We start from the raw sequence: 27,730 nt of genomic DNA on the forward strand, positions 1-27,730 counted from the left end.
AGGAATGCAAAAGCAAATCCAAGGTACAGATGAGCTTCAGATGTGGACAGGCTTCACAGGGTTTAATAGGCTCTCCAGAGTTTGTCAGGTCACAGAGGCTTTTTTTTCTTGGGGTGTATATGTGCGCGTGCATGTTTGTTTCTCTTTGGTTTTTTTGTTTGTTTTAAACTCTGCTTGGCTTCAGCCAGAGCAAACAGAATTCACACAAGCAGTTACTGCAGGCAACAATTTAAAAAACACTCACAACGTCTTCTGTTTTATTGTATACCATTTACAAAAAAGCAAAAACAAACAAAAAAAAAACCAAAAAAAAACCCCAACAAACTAAAATGATCTTCTTAATAAGCAATCCTTGATCACCACCACGTGTTTCTGTAACATCCAGATGTTCACAGTTTAAGAAGCCAAATAATACTACTACTTTTTTGTAAATGTTAATGGTGAAAGAACAATAACAATGGTTTCAGTCAATCATAATTAGTACTTGAAAGTACAAATATAAATTAAATAAGACACAAAAAACTTGTACAATAAAATTCACTACAAACAAAGCTAATTAAAAAGAACTGCTCTCAACCTGTGTTGTGGGTTTCATCTTGTTTTAAAATTAAAACCAGTATTTATTTTTCTGAAGCATCCAAATTAATGTTCATATCCAGATGTCCTTACAAAGAAACACGATCTTCATTCTTTCCTCGTTTTTTAATCTGTTTATATTATATTTTACTTCTGATTGTCCTTTTCTTCCTTGGCAATACGCTTCGTCACACCACTGAAATACTTCTCACGGAATGAATTGTGTCCCCTGTATGGCAAATATTGCCCATCCAATAAGTAGGAATCCTGATCTTGATCCTGCGTGGTATAAAAATGCAAGCATTAGGTTTTATGGTAGCATATTCAGCAGGTATTGTCCCTGGTTTTCCTCTAGACTTCTCCAGGCAGTTACAAGCAAGACTTAAAAGTTGGTGGGGGTTTTTTTGGTTTGTTTTTCTTTGAGATTTCTTGAGGTTTTTTGGTTTTGATTTTGACATTATTTTCTTTGGTTGGTTGGTTTGGGTTTTGGGTTTTTCTTTTGTTTTTTTGTTTTTACAAATCAATGGCAAACATTTAAGTCATTAGATTGATTAAAAGAATTAAAGAAAAGGAAAACACACAACAGAATGCTGAGGTTTCCATTAGAATTAACAAAATCATATACACATCCTACTGCAAAGAATTAACATTTAACAGAAATGAAAATCCATATGCAACGGAGACTCATTTGATATTGATCAAACACAAACTTTATGTTGGTTTTGGCTGGGTTTTTTATGTACTAATTCAAATTTTCATTATTAAACTCTGTCTAGCAAAATTATTCAAGTTGTCAGTACTAAACATTTGAAGTTTTAACAGTGCTGTATCACTGCAAATAACATCACCAGAATTCAACCCTTGCATGAATACATGAGCACACAGATACTATGCCACATGTATTATACAAAGGAACACACAAACATTAGTTTCTGGAAAAAATATCTTCTGAATAATTCGTTCACTCAAAGGTTTATGGAAGTAGTGAATAAACAGGAGAGGAACAAAAATAACTAAGCTGAATTCCTACAGACACTGAAGCACTCTCAGAACATTTTTTTCCTTGTACAGTATTCACCTACATCTGAAAGCTAAAGTTCTTACAGTAGACCCCTACGCATAATATATAGCTGACATCGGCCAGGAACATACTCTAGAAAATTGGTCCATTATTTATACACAAAGGTTTTGTTCATTGTGTACTGTAGCTGCAGATACTTATAAATTAATATTAACAATACTCTAAGATAAGCAAGACATCAAACTTTCATTTAAGTGCTAAAGAAAATTGATCACAACTTTAAAAACTTGACACTTATGGCTGAGGTGAGTTTTTTATGCTCAATAGCAAGATGGAACTGAGATAAGCAACCTCACACAGAACAAATGAACTGTGCTAAGAGGAAAAAAAAACAACACAGGAGAACTAAACCACTACTCTTAAAATGTTTTCTTCTCAGTGCATCCTCATTACTGATTTTTTCAGCAATGCAGGAACACAGATTAGTTCATTACTAAAGTTTCAGTTCAGGGTTGTATGGTCATATTTGAAAATTAGGTTCCTCTTGAATGCTTTAACATAAATAGTAGGAACACAGAAGTAGATTTAACTCAGTATTTTTATACATTATGAAAGTACTACAGTGCAAGGATGAACTGAGTTGTAGTGGACAATCTCCCTCTTCAGCTACTTTGTAGCCTGTCCAGGCTTTCACCTAGCAAGTTCAACACCTCTTCTTCCTTTGGATATCCTAATATCCGTTCTGAAGGACTGAAACAAAAGGTTTTTCAACACAGCAAGACGTTTGTATGCATGTACAAGTGCCCTCTTCTGGGCACAATGAGAAGTGAAGTACTCACCTGCTATCCTAGCAGACACCAGCAGCATGCCACTGGCCTAGATTAAGTTAGTATTACTAAGTGTCATGTGGTTATCTAAAAAGTAAAGTATGCAAACCACCAGCAGCAAATTAGTTATATTTAATTACTGCAAGGTTGGGAAATAGCAGGAGAAAAATAGCTCAATAAACTCATTGCAGACACTGTACTATCTATTACTGCTTTTTGGTCACCCGTGAGGCTGCCACTTCTAAGATACTTGCTGGCTGAAAACACTCTTTTCATTTGTCTGTGGGGCAAAAAAATTATTACTGGCAGTCAAGAAACAAGGAAGATTTTAAGACTTTTCACACTTTTCTCACAGCCGGTTTCTACCCACTTCCTCAGGTCTCTTATATGATGAAAAGAGCACTTATTCTTCCCCTGGATTTGCAGGTCAGTTACCCTTTCTTGGTGCTTGAGGACATGGTTTACTGGTGAGTCATCAGGAACAGGGTAATAGGGTTAGGATGAGGCTGGACTCCGTGATCTTTAAGGTCTTTTCCAGCCTGAGCAATTCTATGATTCCTTGACCTAAACATATGTTAGATTTGTATACCTTTGGGAGGTATTTTAATGATAATTTTGCATAATTTGTTTTGAGAAACAGATGAGATATTTGACTCTGAATGAGAATTATATATGGGTTAACAGCATTTTAACATAAAAATTAACCCCCACAATCTCCAAGAGGTCACACATCTGTACACCATTCATCCTGATTTCTTAATTAACAAAATGCTGATTCAGGGTGAAGGGAGGAAGGAAGAAAGGAACTGCCTCCCTCTACCCCCAAGCTGGTTAGGGCAAAGAGAGGACATGATATGTTAGAAAACAAACACAGCTGTAGAAGAGGCATCTGAATTCATGAAATGGAAACAGGTTTGGTGCATCATTCCACATCAGAATCCATCTTGTAAATCCAGGCCTCAGCAAAAGTGGTGCAAATCACTGCTCACCTGATGAGCAGTCTAACAGTCTGGCACAGATTTCTTGGAAGAGCTTATAAATGAAGCTCCTGGCACACATCACATTAATTCCAGCTTAAAAGCTTCCATCAACTACCTCTTTGCTGTACAGACATGACTATCCCATAAAGATAACTACTTTAAGGAAAGATAATTGGGAGTTGCTTCTTAAAAAGGGGAAAAGAAAGTAAGAAACCCTGACCTACCTGGCGATGCCACTCACTGGTGACATTTAGTAGTCAAAACTGTTTTACAGGCAAGGTGAGAACAGATCACAGAATCACAGAAAGTTACAGGATGAAAGGAACCTCAGAAGATCATCGAGTCCAACCCCCCTGCCAGAGCAGGGTCACCTACAGCACAGGTCATACAGGAACACATCCAGGTGGGCTCTGAATGTCTCCAGAGGAAGAGACTCCATAACCTCACTGGGCAGCCTGTTTAACTTGCAGTCTTGAATTTGCTCAAGAGTGCTGTAAGCTGTAAAAGGAATTCTTGTATTCTAGAGACCAGTGATTTCCAAGCAACTTCTAACTTAGTGCATTTTATATCTAGGCAGGGAGCTGAATGAGTGCAACCTGAACACTAGGGATAGGCTGCATTTAACTCTACAAAGGTAGGAAGTTGTCAAAACTCATCTTCATAGAACAGTTTGTTGTGACTATTTGCACTAGAATGTGCCTGGACATCAGGCATCAGCTTGTCTGAGTAAAGCAGCCTGTCAAACATCCTCAGTTAAACACTGTCTTGAGTAGCATAAATTGGTAGAATATGCACTCTCAATATCCAGCAGGAATGTTTTGCAGGAGGAGAAAATCAATAAAGGATGGTGTCAGTGTCAACTCTCCCTCAAGTGAATCAGCTGTCCAAGGCAGTTAATATGGATTTTTTTTCCTTTTCTCTTGCTTTTTTTTAAAAAGAAAAAGTTTAAATTCAGGGAATGGAGTTGAACCACAGTGTCTTAAGGAAGATGGTCTCTTTGCTCCTCTGAAAGAGGAATAAGGAGTACTGCTTGTGATACACAGCTACATCTACAGGGGTGTGACTCTTTTCACTTATTTCCTTTGAAACAAATGTATATATATTTTTAAGACATGAAGTCTGTGATTAGTTATTCAACACAAAAGAGTATGACTTCCCTTAAATAATTTCCAAGACTGATCAGCAATGATCAACCTACTTGGCATTAAGTCAGCTCTTTCCCCAGTCTGCCAGTACTACCAAGACAAAGACTTCTTTTAAAAGAAGTCAGAACTGAAGGTGTTCATTAATCCCTGATCACTCTTTATTATTATCTTTGGTTCTCACTTTGAATAATTTAAATTATTCTCAAAATGGGAGACTAATTGCAAATGACAGTTATCACATAAACCTTTTCCTCTGAAATGTTTTATAATTACTTCTGTGACAACTTAAAACCAAAAAAGCTTTTGTCCAAGTGCATGCTACTGAACTGCCTTTAGCTAATTCAAGTTTTTAATTTACTTGCTGTAAAAAGACAACACTAAAAAAAGGTGTTACAGGTCTCCAACAAATAATGAAAGAGGTGGAGGAAAGAGAAGTTTTTCTTTAAATCTTGGCAAAAATTAAGTAATATTCTAAAGGGTTTTTATGAATCTAGCATGTCTCAGTTCAGCCTCAGGGTAATTACCCACATTCAGGTTTTGTTTAAAAAAAAAAAGTCTTTCTAAGCTTATCACAGCTTCCTACCACTCAACATCTGGTGCTGGACAGTAGCTATAGAAACCACTTGTACTAATGTTACACAGCTATAAACAACACCGAGCAATTTCCAAACCAGGGACAACAGGCTCATATCCAGGAACAGACAGTGCTAAATTCAGTAGGAAAAATTCTACACCAGTAATGACTGCACAGTGACTGTGATGTGGAAATGCTGGACCCATTCAGCATGGTGGATTTGTATGCCCAGTGCTCCAGAGTCATTCCATGGGCAGCCATACACTCAGTTTGTCCTTCAGTGAAGTTGTCTGTTTCATCTTGCTGTGTAATTTCTAGGGGTCTCTCTTAGCCTTTGTCAGTTACAGATCTCTCCTCCAATATTTTTTTTAAGTACCACTGATCAGAAACTTCAGAACTTGGTAGCATTTACCAGTCAAATAGATACCATATATTTCTGTAAGACAGCCCAGCAGAAGAATGAAACAAGTAACTTGGCAACAACTGAAATAATTCACTGTGGTCTCCAAACTACACCACTAATTTCATGTTGAATATCTGATTGTATTAATCCCCAGTTAAGAGTTGAGAGTGTTAATTGTGAAATTGAATTTGCTGTGAAATCTGTAAATAGTTATTGGTGGAAAATGCTAGGGAAAACGAAGAACTGCATAACAACAATGATATGATCTGTAAAACTTCTTAGCCTCTTGTGAGTACTACACTAAGCTGAATTAAAAGGCATTTTAAATGTTTTAATGAGTGCCTTTTACAAACCTGTTTAGTAAACCAAGCAGGAACTATCTGGAAACATAAATGCTTTTATATTCATAAAAATTCACTCACTCATTTGGGAAAAACAGCCACAGCTTCAACTACTGAATTTTATTATATTATCTGGTGAGTCAGAAGTACCCAATTCAAAGGTTGTCCAAGATACTAAAACAGGAAAAAAACACATTCCAGGGACACTGGGGTGGTGAAATCTTAGACACCAAACAATAAGATCCTATCTAAGCAGGCGCTAAGGAGTAAACATGTATTTTTTTAGTTGGACCAGTTTTGCATCATCAGAAACAGTGCTTTGGTTCTGGTGTCTTTAAATAATCTAAAAGACATCTGGAGTGCTGAGTGTAAACACCTGCATAGTTTTATCTAAGCAGTAAGGCTGCCAACTAAACTCAGGTGCTCAGAGCTAAGCATTTCCAGACATGGACCTGTCAAGTCATGTACTGAAGAACAGGTGACGCACAAAAAAAGAATAACAAACTCTTAAAGTCTGTTCACAAAAGGGTTGATACATTTTTTAAAATTAGAACATGTTATATGAAAGCAGGGGGAGTTAAGAGATGTGTGCATGCCTGCAGGACTATGTTCCTACTGGCATCATGGAGACATGGTGGGGTGAGTCCTGTGACTGGAGTGTTGGAATGGAAAGGTAGAGGCTCTTTAGGAAGGACAGGCAGGGGAGATGAGGAGGGGGAGTTGCCCTCTATGTCAGTGACCAGCTGGAGTGTAAGGATCTCTGCCTGGGGATGGATGATGAGGAGACAACCAAGAGCTTATGGGTCAGGGTTAAATGGAGAGCAGGGACAGGGGACATTGTAGCAGGGGTCTGCTACTGGCCACTGAACCATGAAGACCAAGTTGATGAAGTCTTCTACAGATAGATGGGAGTAGCCTCACATTCATACACCCTTCTCCTCACGACTGATTTCAATCACTGCAGTATCTATTGGAGGGACTCTAATACAGCAGGGCACAAGCCATCCAGGAGGTTCCTGGAATGTGTTGGTGATAACTTCCTTCTCCAAGTGATAAAGGAGAGGTGCTATGCTGGACCTTGTTCTCACCAACAAGGAGGGGCTGGTGTGGAATGTGAAGTTCAAGGGCAGCTTTGGCTGCAGTGAACATGAAAGGGTGGACTTCAAGATCCTGAGGGCAGTGAGAAGGGCACACAGCAAGCTCACTACACGGGACTTCAGGTGAGCAGACCTTGGCCTCTTCAGGTACTTTTTTGGTAGGGTACCATGGAAAGCCCTGGGTGGAACAGGAGCCCCAAAAAACTGGTTAATATTCAAGGATCACTGACTCCAAACTCTGGAGTGCAACAAAGAGGCAAAAGCACCAGGAGGCCTCTGTGAATGAACAAGGAGCTCCTGGACAAAAATCACACACAAAAAGAAAGCCTACAGAGAGTGAAAGCACAGACAGGTAGCCAGGAAGAATACAGAGAAAATGTCCAAGCAGCCAGGAATAAGGTTAGGAAAGCTAAAGCCCTAATAGAATTACATCTGCCTAGGGACATCAAAGGCAGCAAAAAACCCTCCTATAGGTACATTGCTGATAAAATAAAGCCTAAGAAAACCACAGACCCTCTCTGGAAGGACATGGAAGACCTGATTAACTAGGATATGGAGCAGGCTGAGGTACTCAACAACTTTTTGCCTCAGTCTTCACCAGTAAGTTCTCAAGCCCCACCACCCAAGTCACAAAAGGCAATGTCAGGGACTTTAGAATGAAGAGCTGCCCACTGTAGGTAAAGATCAGGTTTGAGACAACTGAAAGAATCTTAAGGTATACTTGTCCATGGGACGTGATAAGATCCATCTGCAGGTCCTAAGGGAACTGGCAGATGAAGTTGCAGAATCACTATTCATCATAACTGAGAAGTCATGGCAGTCTGGTAAAGTTCACACTGACTGGAAATGAGGAAGTATAACCCTTGTTTTTAAAAAGCTAAAGGAGTGTTCAAGGCCAGGTTGGATGGGATTCGAAGCAACGTGGTCTGATGGCAGGTGTCCCTGCCCATGGCAGAAGGGTTGGAACTAGATACCAACCAAAACCCTGCCACAATTCTATGATCCTACAGCACTGGCAATAATAAAATTCCTGCTGAAAACCTCAATGAACAACCCAAGACATAGACATCAAAAACTTTCATTATTTACTTTCTTTGGTTCACTACTGGTGAAGTTGACAGCTCTGGCTCTGAACTCCACATCAAGTTTTTTTAAAAAAATTCAGGTGTTGCACCAGAGTCTCAATCATCATTATCATTATGAAAGCAGTACTGAAACCCTGCTGTGTTATTAGTGCAGGCACCATGCAGACACAGCAGTCTGACTGTATCTCCTATCATTTAAAATAGCTCTTCCAGCTGACAAGGAATGTACTATAAACACTTGTTCACCATGCTTTGCATGTGCTTTCACTGGGAATTTACTTTACCTTCTTTTAGCATATCTTTTAACAGTATTAGGTGAGAGAAACAGCAAGAACAGAAAGAACTCTTAAAAAGGGACTTCCCTGGTCTCAGTGCCTCAGGAGAGACACTTAGTGTGTTCCAAAACAAAAATCAAAAAAACCCAAAACAACCAGACAGTGTGTTTCACTGTACTTATGTTCCAGCTACATATCATTTCCAAAAGATAAAGGAGTACGACTCTAAAAATGAAGTAACAGAATTAAATACGTTAAACCTGTAATATCACACTCATAAAGACATTTAATATTTACTCAGGCACTAAATTACCCTTTGGAATCAATGGAAATTTAGGTATCTAGGTATTTTTGCAGATGGGCTTCACAGAGTACAGTTTTCCAATTAAACAAAATGCAACTTTCAGAAGTAACTAAGTTCAAAGATCTTTGAGACTGTTAAGCAGCTTGCTCAGGAAGAAAAGTTTATCAAAAAATGAGGAGAAAAAAGAAAAGACAAAAACCAGAATGGTCCCTTAAATCACTACAGTTGTGTTTGCTGGTTTGGGATTTTTTTTTAAAGTGTAGTAACATTACAAAAGCTCTAACTTTCATCATGAAAAACTCGTGTGATGGAAATAAGGGTTAAAATGCTCAATTGAAGAAACTTCTCATGAATGAAATACCTACTATTTAAAACAATATAATTAAGAATTAAAGCTTACCTTGAATTCTTTCACCTTTTCCATGGTTATCAGGCGCCTTGATGTGTGGCTGGAAAGCATCTGCTCACAGTTGCTAATAAGTTTCAGGCATGGGTGGCGGGGAATGATCTCTTCTGTATATCTGGAAGAAATAAACATTCACAGAGCTGTAAGCTCAAGAACTGAAACACTTCAATCAGAAACAAAATTTGCACAGCTTCTTCACAAAGTGGCTTACACTAGAAAGTTGCTATGCATTTTAATCTGATTAAAGCAATTTAGGTATTGGTGCTTCAGAATTCTTACATCACATGTTCCAGTCATGTTGTGACACAAAATCACAGAATTGTAGATTATATAAATACTTCACAGTAAAGAGACACACACATTTTCTACATGCATTTGCATGATGTTAATGCACCATGCACACAGCTCTGCCTGTATGATTTCAAGTGCAAAATATCTCAGCCAATCAGGAGCAATAACTTCTCTGATTAGAAGGTATGATTTTAAATATGTATTTTGCAGTCAACATATATGAAGCTGCAGGAACAAAAGACTTGACTCTGGCTCTCTAAAAGGAGACCATTACACTTGTATTGTATTACACCAGCTAATAGTGACATTCATGGATTTCAGAATTTGGTGTTACAAATTTATCACATTGGAATTACTTTTTCTAAACGGAAGAAAAAAAAAAATTATCTTTTCACATCAGATGGCAACAACATCTGTTTGTAATTTAATCCTGTCCACAGAAGTAAGCTACAAGAAGTAAGTTACAGTATTTTGAATGTCCCTATCTGATAAAGATACTATTTTCTGTAGAAACAACTTTCTCTAAATTGCTTTCAATCCTTCTGTTTCTACAAATGCTGAAAGAGGAATTTAAGGATTTATGAGCTCTGCATGGGACTAGAAGAACAAGAAATAGTGACCTAGCTAATGAGATAAACACAAGATCAGACATTCTTCCTGTATACTGAAATATAGATCAGCCATTTAGTTTTTGCAACAGGCTTTCCTGGAGCAGTTACTACAACATAATACAGAAAATGGTATATGGTATTGTCAGTGACCATAATTTCATAAAAAATACTTGCTCTCATGATTCCCTAGTGCTTGGTGGTCAATACAAGTCAGACATTAAAAAGCAGAACTAAGCAGCTTTCATACCTTACACTTGAACTTAAACCTCTGTATTTTTCCTGAAAAGAAGTGCACACACTTTACAAAGTATATGCATTGTTCTGCGAGAAAGAGAAGTCAAATCCAACCCCACTCAAAACAGGATCAATCAAGTAATTTCTTAAATATAATAGTGAGCTGTTGAACAAGTAAGACTATATCAAATACAGGCTTGCAAACAAATATACAAAAAAACCCAAACCAAACCACACAGTACTGCCTCTGACCTGTTCGAAAGGCATTTGCCTTCAGATCACAACACATTTCAGTAACTTCTTGTATGTGAAACTAAGTCACAATTTCTGCTATCTGACATCAGAATATGCTTTTGAAAAGGAGAATCCAATTAATTCTCATTTTTTAAATCCTATTACACAACTTTTGATCCATCTAGTGCCACCAAACTGCCTCTCACTTTTAAAGGTAGGTGCTCTACCAAAATATTTTAGCAGTTTCTCTTTATAACCACATAAAAGCCTGACTGCAAAGGAATTAAAAGAATTCAGACTTAACAATGATTTCAATGTCAGATTGAAAGAGTAAACTTTGGAGTGAGATGCTATCTTGCAGAGGGACAGATCATTATCACTTTGTTAAAAAGCCTTGTCTGTTAGCATTAATGCATATATTTCTACATTCTTTCAGGTAAAATTCTTTCAGAACTTAATAAAATATGAAATATAATAGTGGTTTCAACAGATATCCTATTTTAATAGAGTTTTGGTTTTAATTCAAGGAAATTCACAAGAATCTTAGAACACATGAACCTGGTGGCAGGTGTTTCCAAGGGAATTTTATAGCACAACATAGTAGTATATAGTATCTTCCCCACATACTTGCTTTAATGTTTGTCCCTGTGTTCATCATTACAGCTGAAAATAAAGAATTACCTCCATCCAAAAACCTTGTTTCAAAATCTTCTTTCTGTCATGTGGAGAGATAAAATATGAAGTCTGAGCATTACTCTTTAGTGATACTACTATGGAAGTTCCAGCTGTACTATGCCCCAAAGAAAGCACAATGAGAACACATCATCTGTTTGACACACTACATACCAGAAATCAGGAATACATACTCAGGCCTGTATATTGGTAGCCAGTACACTAATCTTCCTCCCATCACCAGATATTCTGCAGCAAACTTCAGCAAGTCAAAAAAGATGTCACTTAGATGATAACTGGATGAAACGAAGATGTGATTTTCCGTGCTAAAAAAAATTTACAGGTGTAAATGTAAAAGCACAGATAAAACCTGCACTTTTAATTAAAAAAAACCCAAACAAACAACCCCAAACCACCAAACCAAAACCAACCAAATATGACTTCCCAAATTCCCTACTGGGTGTTTAGACTAACATCTTTAGTACTTCTGAAGTCAACAATCACTAGTATGTTGGGAATAGTTATTTTATGTGGTATTTTTCTTAATGGCAATTTATATTATGAAGGCAGAAGACAGGGTAGGTCAAGCACTTAAGAAGCCATGTTATCTCTGAAGAGAAAGCAGCAGTGAAAACCCAAGAGATAAAGATAAAACAGAGAGATTAAGGTAAAATATTTTAGGCTGATTGTGCAGCTTGCATGGACTGAAGGGAACCTTCTGAGGACATGAAACACAAGGTGGCTCACAGAGATGAGAAATCAGATTTTAAATCTAAGCACATGCAAATGATAAGCACAGAGAACAAAACCAAGGATTTCAGGAAGTGATATACTAGTTTTGAAAACAGAACAAAAAGGGCTTTTCTTTAATTATTCTTTTTATTTTCAGCTGCTGATAGCCAACTGAGAAATATTAAAAGATTCTAAAACTGTGACTGGATTTCCATTAAGGTATTTATATTCAACATCAGACAGGCCAGCTTACTTACCTTCTTTCAGCTGACTTAACTGTGTCCTTTTGTGACCCCATTCTGCGAGTAGCTTCTCTGATACCATATGGTGCTATACAGAGCAAATGCATAATGCAGATGAGAACCTCACCTTTTGACCAAATAACATACAATTATATTATACTTACACAACTGCACAAATGGTGGCTTATTAAAGCCAAATACATACATATGGCTATATAGCTCTTAAAGAAAAGGAAAATAATTACAAGGTACAGGTTGATAAGGGCAATTTTTTCAATGTCTGTTAAAAGTTTCTTGCTCCAAAAACTGTTTCAAGGACAGCATTTCAGATGCTAAGAGGCTTCTAGCAGACAAGACATTTGCTATGCTACAATGGACAATGTTTTCCTGGTTTGTTCATTGAAAGACATTCCTTACATTTCCGACATATGACAAATAATCACATCCTCTTTTGTCTGAGAGACACAAGCACCTCTCCTATAGCAATTCAGTAATTTATTTCATGTTCAACATATTTGTTTTGTCACTACATCACATCTGGTTTTGTGAGACTTGTTTCAGCATCATGGAAGCACCATGATCACCATTTTGTAAAAGCAGAACTAGGGACACAATTTGCAAACAAAGTTCTGAGTCATGTTAATATCCCACATTGTCTTACCACCAAACAGACCTAACTAAAATCAGTAGGCAATCCAGCAAGAAAAAAAAAAAAAAATCACATTCCCTATTCCTTATTAGTGTGAACATGACATTGTAAGAGCTAGCACTAGAGAGCAGAAATAGCTGTATCAAGGTTTTTTGTTTTTTCCCTTAGCCTTTACTTCCTCTCACGCATGACAAATGGTGATAAGTACATGGGGGGCTGTTTTTTTTCAAAAAGAGGATCCTTTCAAACTGCTAGTGCTTAAGTATACCAGAAATGCATCAGAATTTCTCTTTGGAACCATTCCAATAAACACTTAACGTAAGACTCCAGAAGACCATGAGAGCTGCATGGCAGACTCCAGCGTGTTGCATATTGCACCAGTCCTAACAGCAGCACGAACCATTCTGATAAGAAATCTCCGTGCACCAATAAAGCTATGCCTTTCCTGAATGAAAGTTATTCAAAGGATGACTTTCAGCCATACTGATTTTTACTGGGGGACATAATATTCTCTCCATGGAAGAAAGTATTATCACCAGCTTTTTTACACAATTAAAGCTATCCCTGCAATAAATGCAGAAATGTCAAATGCAGAAATGTCAAATGCAGATCCAGTTTTCACAGCACTGCTCTCAATGGTCATCTTCCTTAGTATGGAAACTGCAGATCTGAGCACCCAGCAAGACATTAAATCAATGTACATAGGCACAGCCATAGGTAATAACCTCTTGGTCATTGTGATGGGGCAATAAAAAGCATTAACTTACGATCTGTAATGATTGCATCAAAGAGCATCCCTTTTCTCCATATTGGTCTTGAAGAATCAGAAACGAGTGCATCAAGGTAATATTGCTCCAAACCATACTGTCTCAGATTAGCTCTGATATTTTCATCTGGCCCTCTCCATTTCTGGTTCTTTCTGCTTGCCTTGCCTGGGGGGAGGGGATCACAAATTGGGAAGAAAACGTACTCAAAAACAACAAACCATTTTATAGGACAAGTTTTCATATATTCTTATCATTTATTTTAAGGACATTTAATTAAATGTCTTGTGCAAGCCCAGAGTTTGTGACCTGCCTTATTCTACTCACTGTTACAACTTTTGCAATAAACTTCACAAGTAGCATGGAATAATGAAAATGCATGAGAAAAGTTCTGCTGCAGATATAATTTGCAATGCAGTTTTTCAAAGACATACAAATGGTATCAGATTTCTTGGGTTAGGTTACAAGATGCTTCCTAACTTCACAGGCTAAGAAAGCACACAGGTGTTTTAATTATTACACAGAAATTTGCTTTGCTTTTCATTATTTCTTTCATTAAATACTTCCCACTTAAAATATAAGAAAATAGTTTAGCCATGACACATGTAACTTGTGTAAGATTAACATTGCTTTGAAATCTGCTAAGTATCATCTGCTACCATCAGTATTCCTAAATTCCAAATAATAAGATTTCAGTGGCTTAAAAATACATAACATACCTAACCCATGGATTGTGTTGTAATCTATATCTGTACCACACACATATGCTCCAAAGTGTGCTGAGGAGATTAGAAGGCCACCTATAAAGGGTAGAAAATGGGAAAAATATAAACTGCTGTCATAAATGTTAACTGTTTTAGGATATTTCACTCAAGAACTTCAGGAGGTTACACCAGTAGCACGCTATACCCAAAGCTACACCCCCCCCCAAATAATGATAATAATAATTAAAAAAAAAATTAATTAGTCAGAATCACTATGCAATTATAATCAAAGATAACAACACTAAATCCATTATCTGCTATGCCTGATGTTCCTTATCTTCCTATGACCTATGTCACCCGTTATCTCTGGAGACTCTTCTTAGGAGTTTGCTTATGGTTTTCTGTATTTCAAGGCAGTAAGATCCTTTAACGATTACATGAACCCAAAATAGCAAACAATTTTAAAAATCACCAACAAATGTGAATGCTACTGTGTTCTCAAAGTCAGCCTCCCTAATTGTGTCTAATCAAACTTGTTTTGGCCATTCCCTGAGTAAAAAGCAATGGTCAAGAATCTCATAAATTTAAATGTCTCCAATGTAAACAGCAATATTAAAAATGTTTCTGTATTTGCTTTGCAGCGTGAAAACTATATACAGATGCATTTTTTTCCTCTGAGTATGATGCCTATTTTGTCAGTACATCTACTAGCATACTCATCCCACAACAAAAACTATTTTTTTTTAATCAGCACTACTGTGATCTGCTTTCCTAATTAAAAAAACAACCACCTACCAAAAAAGCATGGGTTATTTCCCCTTAAAACCGGACAGCATTTGAACAGCCCACAGACAAGACCAAATGGTATTATCTCTTTAACAGCTTCCAAATGAAAGAAGAGGACAGACAGGAGACTGCTCAAGAGCTGTGTTGAGCATCTAATAAGAAGCTCCATAGCTAACTGGTTTAAAACAGCACAGTGGCTGAGAACAAGGCTGGGAACCCCACACTACTGACGTCAATTGCTTATGGATACAAAAAAGTCCTGCTAAAATAAAGGGGGTGAAGAGCTGACCAGCACAGGGAACAATGTGCAAGTGGCTGTGCAGGTGACAGCAGCTCTCCCATTCACCATTGGTGTGGAGAGGAGCATCTCAGGTGGCTGCACTGACCCACGCCACCCACTTGGCACCTACAAATCCCTCACACGCACACTGCGTGCACGGGGTGAAGATCCCATTTCAGGGCACTAGAAAACTACTACATCATATGCTAATGAACTCTACCAAAACTGAAGGAGAGGGAAAAATAAAAAAGAAAAAAAATCCTCTGCTTTTTCTTGTAAAATGGATCAGGGAAAAGCAAGGCTACTCACCCCAGAGGAGTCACCCATTTCCCTTCTCGGCTGCAATCTCTCAGAACAGATGGGCAGTACCTCGAGAGTGTCAAGACAAGTTTAGCTAGCCCTGACCTCAAGTATGGCATACCACCCAGTCCTATAAAAAAATTAAGAAGAAAGTACTGTGCCCATCTAAGGATGTTTTTAATCATAGGAAAAAAAAAAAAAGTTATGAAAGCATGAACTTACAGCTTTTAATAAATCTCAGCTGGTACTAGTTCATTCGTGTTCACAAAGGTACATGAATACTTAAATAATATGGTCAGCCCTTTGACCTACACTGTCAAACAGATGTATACAAATGGTTAATCAGAGAATCATTGTGTCCCCTGATGACTATATGCAAAATGAAGATAGCACAGAACTTCATGCCTTTCTATAGTATACTATTTCCCCTATCTCTTCCACACAGGTGAGGTCATACCACTACCCTACAAGATGTCAAAGAAAAAATTTGTAATTATGCAGTACCAGACGTTGGCAAAGGGAAACTAGGGACAAACATCTTCCAAAGATACAAACAATAAGCTTTCTGAGATAACCACAACAGATTATCTAGGAGGAAGTACAAAGTATTCAGGTTGCTTCCAGAAATCTCTAAGCTTCCTTTTGCCCAGCACTGAGGAAAGAATAACTAACTAAACAGTTCATGGAAGTTATGTTTTACAACTGAAAAACAATCCCGACCATTCCAGTTTTGCTGTACATAAAAGGAGAATCAAGTCTCCTAGAGCAGCTAGGTCAAAAGCACTTCTCATTCAGAGGACAAATTACAGTCGTCCACTCTTAAACTGTGGTGTGACAGTTTAATGTGACAGACCTGTGATTTGGCTCATCCAGCAAAAACATGTTATTTCTAACAAGCAAGCACCAGTTTGGTTGGTTTTAATTTGTTAATATTTACCTTTTCAACATAAAAACCAGGAAGAAGCCGTGCCAGGTATTAAAGTTGCACCAATACACAAATCTGAACTGCAGTTTTTTCAAAGTACTCCTCAAATGCTTAGCAAATGTTCTTTCCAAACCTATCAGCTCAAACCCATTGCATCACTCAACTCTGAGCTACCTCACAAAATTCCAGTGGCAAGGAGCTGTTGCACTGACAGTCTTGAAAATCCTCTAAAGGACGTGTAGAGACTACTGAAATTCCTGGTGTTTACTCACCAGAAGTAGGTGCAAAAGTCACTGTTTAGCTGTTTGGTCGTAAGTACACTTCACTGAAAAATGGTGTGCAGAATATTGTGTCCCTTGTACCTTTAATCTTATGACTGCGTATTACAGCCTTCTAGTACAACAGAACCACCAAAAATTGCAATTCAAATAGTTAGGCAATTTGGTGAAAACTTTATGTAAGCTACACTTTTGGTATGAAACATGACTTAACAATTATCTTGAATTTCTATGGCTTCACCACTTCTATATGATTTTTCTTCCTGTAACTTTACTTTTTCTCTTTGATTTTCACTCCAAAGAGAATGAGTGCTCTCAGAGATTTTTTTATGATTTAAGTTAAGCAGATTTTTATACAAAGACACAAAACCATAGACACTGAAATGAAACAAACTGCTTAGAGATGAAGTAGCAGAATTTCCTCAACCTCTCTACTATCCATCTGCAAGCAACTCAAGGACAAGGAGAAAATTCTCTAAGGCATTATTATGCACACAAAAAATCTGGTCATGTATGAAAAAAATTGAGACCAAAATGTACAGTTCACTGAAGTCTTGTGTTTTTATATCCCTAGTTTTCTGTGGTATAGAGAAGTCACATGCCAATAAGAATTTGTCCTACCAGTGATTGTGAGATCACTCTCCTTTATCTCTACACAGCTTCTCTGCAGTGATTTCTGCAGTGAATTCTGTTCATCCTGCCATTAAGGTAAGTATTTATAATTGTGTCTCACGTGGTCTTGTTGAACAAAGTTCAGAAAAAGCAGACAAAAAAAAACCTGACACAAAATGTGTTCTATTTCACCCACAAAACAGCTACAAACCCTTAGGTAAAAAGTACTTAAGTGCCCCACACCCTAATACGTGGACTAAAAGCTCCCCCTCCTGGCTTAACTCAGAAAGTTTCGGCTGGAAGCAAACAGACGGTGTGAACAGCATTACCCTGAAGATAAGACACGATGGGACAAGGAACAAGTCAAGGAACTGATCACCACTGAATGCTATGGTCTAACTATTGCTAGGTTGTTTTATACTCTCCGAAGTGCCCTCAACACGCCTCTAAATAGCCTCTTCAAAAAAAATGCTGTTTCTTGTAACATTGTGAATGTGGCTGCAGGGAGCTGTGGGGCAAAATTTCAGTTCTTAGTTACTTTGCATCTTAAGCAGTGCATGACATGCAGGAGCTGGTGTTTAAGCCATGTTACATAAAATAGTCCATTGAAGACAGACTTGCCAGAGGTTTCCATCTTCTGAAGTTACATCTCCCATATCCCTCCCAGGTTAAAAAAACATCCATTTTTATATTCACCATTTTGCTTTTGGTAACATTTCGACCTCAGTCAAGCCCCAGAAGCCACTATGCGAGGTTAAAGTGTGTTACAAGAGTAACACAATCTCCCAGGGTTTCCCACCAGTAGAAAAATAAAATAAATACCTGTTCCAACAAACGGATCATACACAACATCATTGGGTTTTACTCTCCCATGGTTTGCCATAATAAAAGAAAGGCAAGCATCCATGCTAGTATTTCCAATAAAGTGTCTCTTCTTTACACTGTAGGACTCAATAAGTTCTCTTTGGCCATCTGCAATCTGTTGAAACATTTGAAATCACTGCCAGGTCTTAAATACAAGATACAAGCAGACAGGCTAGCACTTTGCTTAAGTGACACCAACCAATAAACAGGCAACTCTTAATTTCATAACACATCACTTTTTGCTTGCTGCCATCTAAAAATAAGACAGACTTCTTTCCAAGCAACAGATATCTTGGTTCAACACCTATATATAAACTCTTCAAGACAGAGGTCAAAAATATACAAACAATTAGAGAGAAAATTCTTCTGAAGAAATAACAGAGCAACTTTGCTATTATTCTAGGTATCAGAAAAACAATTCCTGGCAATTCAGAGTTAAAAGAACTTCAAAATTACAAGGAATGGTGATGTATGGTAACACATGCGTGCACAGACACACGCACATGCTTAAGGTCACACAGAATTTCCATCTTCACTGGATTTTCTGTCATGCTCAAAATCTAAATTTAGGATAGCGTTGACAGACCAGAAGTTACTGGAAAAACAAAGACCAAATGTTAACAATTTTACATCAGACTTCCAAAATATGCTGAGGAGAACCAAAAGAGTCTGGAAGAAAACACATCCAAAAGCTCTTCCAACACTATCCCCCAGCTCTGGTCAACTTCATTCTTCCTGGGTAAACAAAATACGAGCGGTTTTTTTTTCAGGTTATTTTTGTTCAGGTTGGTTTACTGTTTTTTAAACACTTCAGAAATCCAGCAGAGATGGGACACCAGCTGCAATGTTTTGCAGAACTGCCACAGCCCAGCATGCTTTCACATTATTCAGAGACATAAGGAATATTCACAGGTGCTAAAAGATCACCAGGATATCTAACCTCCCTGTGCACAACCCCTGACCATAGCTGTACAAGCTCAGCAGTGGCTGTCTCTCCTTCCAGCTGGCCCTGAGCCAGGACATTGCATGCACATACTCACATCAGTAGCTGGTGCAATTCTGGAAGATACCGTTTGGGGAGCTAGTTTTTCCTCACAATAAATAAAAGACCAGAACAGATTTCCTCTGGGTATCCTAACAATGCATCAGGTTTGGAGTGTATACACTCAAGAGGCAAGAATTGTTGCAGCAAAGACCTTGGATGACACACTTCAGACAATTTTTGACCATGGGTCCTACTGTACAGCACTGACTACACTGTCAGTGTCTCCCTGAGCAAGGATCCAGCTGTGGGATGGAACCACAGATGTACAAATTATGCCTGAGCTTCTCAGACCAGTCTGCACCTTTCTGTGGAGCTGCCCATCAGGACCACTTGAAGCATTTACAGACTGCTCCAGTGGGGCAGATGCAATTCTGCTGGTGCTTTTAGCTCCACCTTGGAACACAGCAGTAGAAAAAAACACCATAGCTCTGCAGTCTCACTGTTGTGTTGAGATCCCTCACTGGAGGACAATGCATGTGTGTTCCCAAACACAGCATCAATTTTTCCCTAAAAACTGCTCAATTAGTCTGCTTTTTCCTAGTCCTAATAAGGACTTTTAAGTCTTTCATCAGTGCATCATGCAGTGACAGACTCATCCATAATTATATTCTCTGTGCCCATTAAAACTCAAGACAATTTTTTACATTTAAACTGAAGAACACTTGAAATACAAGCTTGTAAAAACTGAAGGAAGCACACTCACGCACCCATCTACCAAAATATAGATGAAAGGGCTCTTCTGGGACATTATTAGGATCCATTCCATAATCTTCCAAAATCCAGAAGATGTGTTCTGGATTCTTTAAATTTACTTTTCCTCTGAATGGCAGAAATTCAAGAGCCTATACAATAAAGAAAAACAAAGCCAAAAATAAGAGGGTCAAATTTTGGAAATACATACCCCCAAAATAAAAAGGAAAATACAAACAAACTACAAATTATTGCTAGAAGTACATTCTGAATTTTCTCTGCGTTTTTGAAATGCCTTTCTTGTGAATAAAAATAGGTCAAATTATAAAGGATTAGAAATCAGGAACCACCATATTTTTTATTAACTGAGCAAAACCCAACTCCAGAGGAATTAACTGTGCATATTAATTGTGCAATCTTAAAGTTATAAAAACAACACTGATGCTGAACAACGGGATTTAAAATGTCAGTGATGTGCAGCTACACCTATTTACATACTTAGCATTACTTCACACACATAAAGCCTGAATAAACAGGAAAGAGTAGCAACTATCAATACAGACAATTTCAGTCTCTGATAATGAAGTAAATAGGATAAGCAGCTGCTAAAATAGAATGTGGAAGAGCGAAATTTAACAGCAATTTAGAAAAACTTCCTGAATAAAATACTGATACAGATAGAAGGAGAGCACAAGTGCAAACAAGAGCATACAGACAGACCAGGAAGACAGCACACAATCCACAGCTTGCAACTAAAGTCACTGGACTGGCTTGTTCCACATTCTGCAACATAAAGCAACAGATTTTCTAAAAATGAAGCACCTAACTCTAGCCCTTTGATTCTTACAGTTGTGGGCAATAGCCTTCAGATTATTAACCTTCAGGCTGAAATCAGCAGGAATTTTGGCTTTGTATATGCCTTACATGGTCTCTTTAGAAAAAAAATACAAAGTCTAAGGAAAATATTAACTCAGACACAAAGATCTCATTTAGAGCTGATGGGGCAAAAGCTGATAAATGCTTTAAGATCTTCAGGAAACCTGAACTTAAGTACACTCTTGACAACACCAATAGCATGGAGTAAGAACAATATGAATAGATAAAATTACATCTCTGAGTTTTCTTAAACATCTACTTACATCAATCTTTTTTATTTTCTGTGCTTGGGTCAGTGTTTTATTAAATGTATGAATATGTATTTTGTAAGTAGAGTCTGGCTGTAGATATGGAATCTGCAAAAAAGGCAAAGGCACTTTTCTTAGTACAGCTACAGTGTGATTAAAAAACCATATTAACCAGATTCTGTAGTTGCATACCATCTTGTCCATTGGATAGCTCTTCAAAGATGCATAGAGCTTCTCTGCAGACATTCCATGACCCCACAGTTCAAATACAGATCTGAAATTAAAAAGTTTTGCATAGTGTAGTCATAAAGGGGGAAAAAATGCCTTGCAGACATTTCATAGAATCACAGAATGTTAGGGGTTGGAAGGGACCTCTAGAGATCATCTAGTCCAACCCATTTATTCCTTCTTGGCCAATGCATTTAGGCTTTATGAAGTGTGTTAATTAACCTTATTAATTAAGCACATGCTTAAGTTTTGTTCTTAACAGAGACACACATTTTTAATCCTAAACTAGTATTTCAATGAAGTTTTTTGTATGGTAACATATAATAAAAGGCAAATTTCAGTCTTGGTACCCTTGGATATCACCAGACATTTTCCTGGCACAAAATGACACTAGCGAATGAGACCAAATTTATTTGTACCCATCAATTTGATGGGGTAAGAAAAGGCTGAAAAAGGTCAAGAACAGACTTTCACAGATTGTGAAACTGTAACATCCTACATACAGTTACATCATCAGAGCTTCTAGACCATTTTAAGATGAGGTTATGATGTCTGATGTTTTCAGATGTTTAAATACTATGCTGTCCTATGCCTTTTTTGTTGGTTTTTTCCATATTGCTGGCTTGAAGAAAAGCATTGCTTTAGAAGATAATAGACAGAACTGTATTGAAGGCACAACACCACACCACAGACCTTTCCCCCTCCATTCAAATATCCAAGGAAGTGGCCTTTCCACATCAAAGAAAATAATCTTTTTGGTACAGGAATCCTAGTGTCACTGCACATATTGTTAGAGACTCTTATGTACACCTGTCACACTTCATAAATACAGCCTTTAAGAGTAGTGGTATCATCCAATACCTTTTCAGAGATGACTTCTGGAAGAAAATCCAGAATGTTTACAGGTTCAACTTCAAAATGTTTACAGGTTTAACTCACTCGATCAAAAATAACGAGAGAAGAACTACCCTTCATTTCACTAAGTGACAATAGCAGATAACAAGACACAGTGGCAAGCCATTTTGTTAAAAGTATTCTTTTCCTTCTTTATATTTCTAGCCTGCATTTACCTTGTAAAAAAATACATCTTTCACAGTGTCTATTTTTTTCCTAAAGTATCTATGTACTGTGAGAATTCAAACTATATTTCTACATGGAGCAATGGAAATACTGACAGCACGACAAAATATTAAGATTTTATTTAGATATATGTATGCTTCAGAGCTTGTTTTTAATAATATTTATATTTATTTTTATTAAGTAAGCATGGCATATGTGAACATTTGCAAGATGCTTAGTTGTGTTTTACTTCCTTAGGTGCCACAGCTGGTTTTTGAAGTGCAGTCAATTTTTTCCCAAATTGAAGCATACTATTATAAGGGGAAGTTTGTAAAAAAGGGGTTTCTTTATGCAAGAGTATACAACCCAAGCCATTGGAGGCAGAATGACCACCTGACACTGGTAGCACTAAACAGGGACCATGCAGAGGTGCCCAAACTAACCCTGAACTGCAAATGGTCAGAGAACCAAACCACAACTATACTGCTTCTCATCCTGAACCACACCTTGCAGGTATTTCTCAAGCCTCACTGGAAAGTACCTTATAGAGATACATCTAAAAATGACCAAAGGCCACTGGAACAATTACTTTGCCATATTCTTGTGCTCTTTAGTTTTCTACAATTGCTACAAAGCAATCATCAGTTTTGCTTTCCAAATTTGTTTTTCAGTTTTTATGTATCATGGTTTTTAACTTTTAATTCCATACATGTTTTCAGACAAGCCATTAAGTAAACATTATTCAAAGCAACTAAAACATCAGTTTACTGATGTTTCAAACATTATTCAAAGCAATTAAAACAAGACAAATATTGGGTCTGGAGCAAATAACACAGTTTCATGACCCTGCATTGATCATATGCTGTGTAAAGAGGTCCAGCATGCTAAATAATCAGCCCTAGAGGCTCCAGTAAATGCTCCTCAATTCTAGAGGTAACCAGAGACTGTTTCAACACTTCATACAAAACCACTATTTGCCACAACATAGCAGAAAAATTTTCCACCACCTGCATTATAATTTACAAGATTTTTCACCTCTTACTTTGCACATACTGTCCGTTTCATTAATCCCCTTGCCATGTCTTCTGAAGGAATATTGAGAATCCAAAAAGGAGACTGAAATAAAGCAAAGGTAAGTGATACAAATACCTGGCAGAAGAATGTCACGTGAATTATTAAAAGATAAAATCTGGTTCTATAAAAACAGAATCTGCATGCTGAAGATTAAAAAAAGCATGTCTGCTAACTGTACAGAGAACACATAATTTGAGGAAAAACTGTGTACTCAGCTTAAATGTCTGAGAAATTTTATTAGGTATTTCTTTCTCCCACCACAGCTTTGACTTAGCAAAATATCAGTATTTGCTTATGATTCTCTAGATTATGATCCTCTGAAGACTCAAAACTCCTCATTACATACAAGTAACATTCCCTGATTAAATACTGAGAGCAGAATCATAGAGCTTCTGAGCTTCACCCTTCCAATGCACTGTCTCATTGATTTAGAGGCAAACACAAAATTCAAACTGATGCTCAATGTTTTCCCGGTTCTGCTATCCTGAAAGGCAAGGACAGACTCCCAGCAGATGGCACTGTGTCTTTTCACACTGTTAAATGAAAATATCCTGAGGTGCATTCTGTGCATCTTTTACTCAGTTCTGAGTTTTTAATGAAATTGCTCAGTTTTTGAAGACTGTGTATTTCTAAGAAACTTCAGAATTCGATCAGCTACCATATTTAATAAAAATATTATCAATAACATAATTGCATATAATGTACTCAAATAAAATATTTGCTCCTTACTTACATTTACATGGATTTCCTGGTCACCACTGAAGTGTCCACCATAAAGTGAGAGCAAAGAAGTTATTTCCTAAAATGAAAATACACAGGTCAGGATTTAGCAGCATTAACTAATATTTTTTTTATTTGTTTGTTGCAGATTTTTATAAAGTGATAATTTCAGAGATAAAACAGTAGATCAAAAATTCCATCACAGACTGTCACCTCCAAAGGGATTATTAAAAAAATCTTACAGAAAGCAACAGAAGAATGACATTTACCACTGACTTACTATTCAGCTTGTAAAAGAAAGAACTTTATCTGAGTTAAGCTGTAAAAGAACAAGCTACAAATAGTTTATGAAATGTGTACAGTAAGATAAAGCTTGGCAAATTTCAGTAACCAAATCCCACTGCTTTGCACTTTTCTATTCTTCTTTCACTGAAATCTGTACTGTTCAATTCTGTGCTCTTGCAGTGATAATACTCTTAAAATATTATTCTACCTATTCTTGAAATATTTTTCTGAAATATAATATATGTGAAATATAATTCACATAAGCACAATGCCTCATGAGTAACACTGTAACCCTAGGCCAGGCCCAGCACACAGCATCAGCCCCTTGTCTGTTACATCTTTGGTCCACTGGTACCTCAACAGTTTTATCAGCAGGTATCCTTCCCAGGGTAAACTAAACCAGAGGCTGCAAAATGAACACAGAAAACAGCAAATCTCAAAAAAAAAACAACAAAAAAACAAGGCAGCAAGTAACAAAAAAACCCAGACACTTCCTGAAAAGGCTTTTTAACTGAAATGGGAGTTAAACCTTGGGGATGCTTCTCATGCAGCCCCTTTGAAATGGTGTCATGCCCTAGAAATGACACACTGCAGCCTTTGAACATTACTGGCAAAAGAACACAGAAACATATTTTTATGTTAGTTCAGATCTGAACTGAGTGGGTAAACAAAAAGATTACCACAAAGCATCCCAAAGAATGGAGGAAAAATAAATCCCTAGATAACACTAGCACATGGCTTTAGTGGGATATTACCCCACTCATTCCCATCTTTCCATGTGCATGGAAAGGACACAAGAAACACTGAAGAAAACCCAGCAAACTCAGAAGCTTATGCATAACTATTTCTCTGGATGTTCCTGGAACAACAAGAGCACCTGAGGTTTTACACTTGAATCAGCAGCATCTCCACTGAGATTATCTACATATAGTAACACCATCTACAGGAAAATTACAAGAACGAGAAGCAGAAAGAGGGCCTGTGAGGAAAGGTTTGAAGGGAAACATAGTGGTGATGTCTATTCATGCTAAAAGCTGCTGTGACAAAGGAGGGTAATTATCTGTTTTTGACATTTACTGTGGAGGAGATGTGAGTACTTGGTTTAGATCACAGCAGAGCTCTGGATGAGAGGTTGGGAAGATCCTTCCAAGAGTAAGGACAGCGAAGCTCTGGAACAAAGTGCCTGAAAATACTGATAGGAAAACATCTGACATGCATCTATCTGTCCACCAGAGATACCCTGTGCTGGAAAACAGGATGTGTGAATCCCACCCCTCAGTATCCGACCTTACTGGAGAGAGAACCCTGACTATGGAACAGTGAATCTTACCAACTACAAACTATGAAACACAGAGCTTTATTCTACAGACACTTAACAAACATGGGCTTCAACAGACACCTGCTGTTGTGGTCCAGCACCACCACCAGAAGATAAGCAGTCCTCTAGTATCCTATATGCAGGTGTGACAGAGACAGAGATCAGGCGGCTGATCTGGATGAAAAATCTGTCCTTCCTTGCTTTGTTAAGTTTTCAGACAAATCAAGTCCCTAAAACAGCTCATCAAAAAGCCAAACATGGCTGAGCAGCCACCAGAGCACAAGAAAAGGGAAACAGAACTGCTTTCTTCAGCAGCTGTATTAACAAAGTGCAACCACAACGTTGCTGAAAAAATAAAACTTTCTACGTTACATATATATATATATACCTTGCCTAAAGAAAAACTGGGTTGACCTTAAATAAATTAATGTGCCAATCCTACAAAGCAGACAATAAAAAGCAATGCACAGAAGAAAGCCTCAACGAAAACAAGGAAAATAAATTACGCAATATTAATTTATTTTAATATTTATGTGTAATGATGATCTATCAAATCTAAAAAAATCACTTTGCATTGCAGCAGTATTTTAAACAATAATAAATTCTGCCACCAATTGGAATTAACATGCCAGTGACAGGCAGAGGACAGCTGCAGAGGCAGAACTCGCTGGATCCCACACCTGACCTGCTGCCATCCTAAAGCAGAAGCAGATCAGCTCTCTCCCATCCCACTCTGGCCATGGTGTCACAAAACCTTCTGACCACGTGGAAATAAACACTCAGCATGAAAAGCCACAAGCGAGAAGTCTTCTTTCTGTGCCACTACTGCGACACAGAGGAGAGAAGCTGATGAGCAGGACACCAGCTGAGGCCCTCTGCTTGATCCTGACATGCATGCAGTCCCTGGTACTTCAGAGAAGCCCCATCCTCACTGCTTCCAAGGTCTTCCTTCAGAAAATAAAGATCTCTGCACCCTTCTGCCTCATGCAGATACCTGGGTCAAGGGAGGATCTCGCCTGTTGCCTGGGTAGCACCCACCATTCAGGTACCCACCCCACACTGTCAGAAGCACTCACAGAGTGGTTTAAACAATTATAAAGTCACCAAAACAGTACCTTAGGGTTCTGCTTCTTTAAGGAAACATTTTCATAAGCCCATTCTTTTACCCTCCCAGTTTCCATTTTCTTTTCTGGAGCCCCAGGTACTTTGCTAGCAACACCTGGCTTCAAAGGCTCTTGAGAGCGCCAGGTCCCGCCCTAGGGCCACCACGAAGAGGTTCTGCTCCGTGAAGCCGCAGGGCAGGCGGAGGACACCACTCCCGCTGCTCGCCTGAGGGCAAGGGGCAGCCCTTTGCCCGACACAGGGCGCAAAAAGCGGACAGGGAAGCGGCGCCGGGCGCGCCCCAATAGCCGCCGGCTCTCCCCGAGCCCCGTAGGGCGGGCAGCAGGCGAGGCCCCACCGGAGCCAGGCTGCTTCCCGAGGCTACAACCGAGAGCAGCCCGAAGCCCCGCCATCAGCGAAGTCAACCCCGCCAGATCCCTATCCCCGGCCCCGCGGGTCCCTCACCGGCAGGCGGAACTCGAGGTGCTCCTGCGCCAACAGCAGCAGGTACTGCCGCAGCGCCATGTCCTGCCATACCCCGCCTCCCTCAGCCGCATGCGCCGCCGGGCGGGCCCAGCAACCAGGCGGGAGCTGGAGCAGCGGGAGGGGCCGGCCCGACCCGACCCGCTAGGGTGGCCGCGGTAACGCCCCGCTGCCGCCGGTGGGGGTGGTTTGGATCTCGGGTGTTGGTCCCCGTAACTTTGGGTACGAGAGTGGGCAGAGGCTCCGCTGGCTGACGGGACACGGATCAGCGGCTTCCAGCGGGGTGAATTATTCAGTGTTGATTTAATCTTATCCCTCTTTTCTTTTTTCTTTCTTTATCCTTTCTTTCTTCTTCCCTTTTTCTTTCTCTTTTCTTTCTTTTTTCTTTTTT

The 27,730-nt window shown here is 38.5% G+C and overlaps 1 protein-coding gene across 4 annotated transcripts; it reads right to left on the reverse strand.

Moving 5' to 3' along the window:
* Positions 1–228: 228 nt before the first annotated feature.
* TRMT11 (tRNA methyltransferase 11 homolog) lies at positions 229–27,434 on the reverse strand. Of its 4 annotated transcripts, none has more exons than XR_011725278.1 (13): positions 27,322–27,434; positions 24,166–24,231; positions 23,401–23,474; positions 21,264–21,345; positions 21,087–21,179; positions 19,965–20,099; positions 18,171–18,327; positions 14,183–14,263; positions 13,467–13,631; positions 12,066–12,138; positions 11,251–11,402; positions 9,029–9,149; positions 229–855 (listed from the first exon to the last, which is right to left on the reverse strand). XR_011725278.1 is itself a non-coding variant. In XM_071741003.1 (13 exons), exons 1-13 carry the CDS (start codon positions 27,379–27,381, stop codon positions 724–726), a joined length of 1,371 nt encoding a protein of 456 aa, XP_071597104.1. In that variant the 5' UTR covers positions 27,382–27,434; the 3' UTR covers positions 229–723. The 4 variants fall into 4 exon arrangements, 3 of the variants coding, with proteins under 3 accessions (XP_071597104.1, XP_071597106.1, XP_071597105.1); XM_071741003.1 differs by having other exon boundaries at positions 11,271–11,402; XM_071741005.1 differs by lacking the exons at positions 23,401–23,474; positions 27,322–27,434 and having other exon boundaries at positions 11,271–11,402; positions 24,166–24,205.
* Positions 27,435–27,730: the final 296 nt, after the last annotated feature.

Source organism: Heliangelus exortis, chromosome 3 (assembly GCF_036169615.1).
Source record: "Heliangelus exortis chromosome 3, bHelExo1.hap1, whole genome shotgun sequence".
NCBI classification, from domain to species: domain Eukaryota; kingdom Metazoa; phylum Chordata; class Aves; order Apodiformes; family Trochilidae; genus Heliangelus; species Heliangelus exortis.

Excerpts from the sequence above, each read along its gene's own strand:
- TRMT11 (XM_071741003.1), bottom strand. The coding sequence starts at position 27,381 with ATGGCGCTGCGGCAGTACCTGCTGCTGTTGGCGCAGGAGCACCTCGAG. Across the intron at positions 9,150-11,270 it reads CTACCAATATACAGGCCTGA|ATATACAGAAGAGATCATTC; the intron begins GTATGTATTCCT and ends TATTTCTTCCAG. Across the intron at positions 856-9,028 it reads AAAAGGTGAAAGAATTCAAG|GATCAAGATCAGGATTCCTA; the intron begins GTAAGCTTTAAT and ends TATACCACGCAG.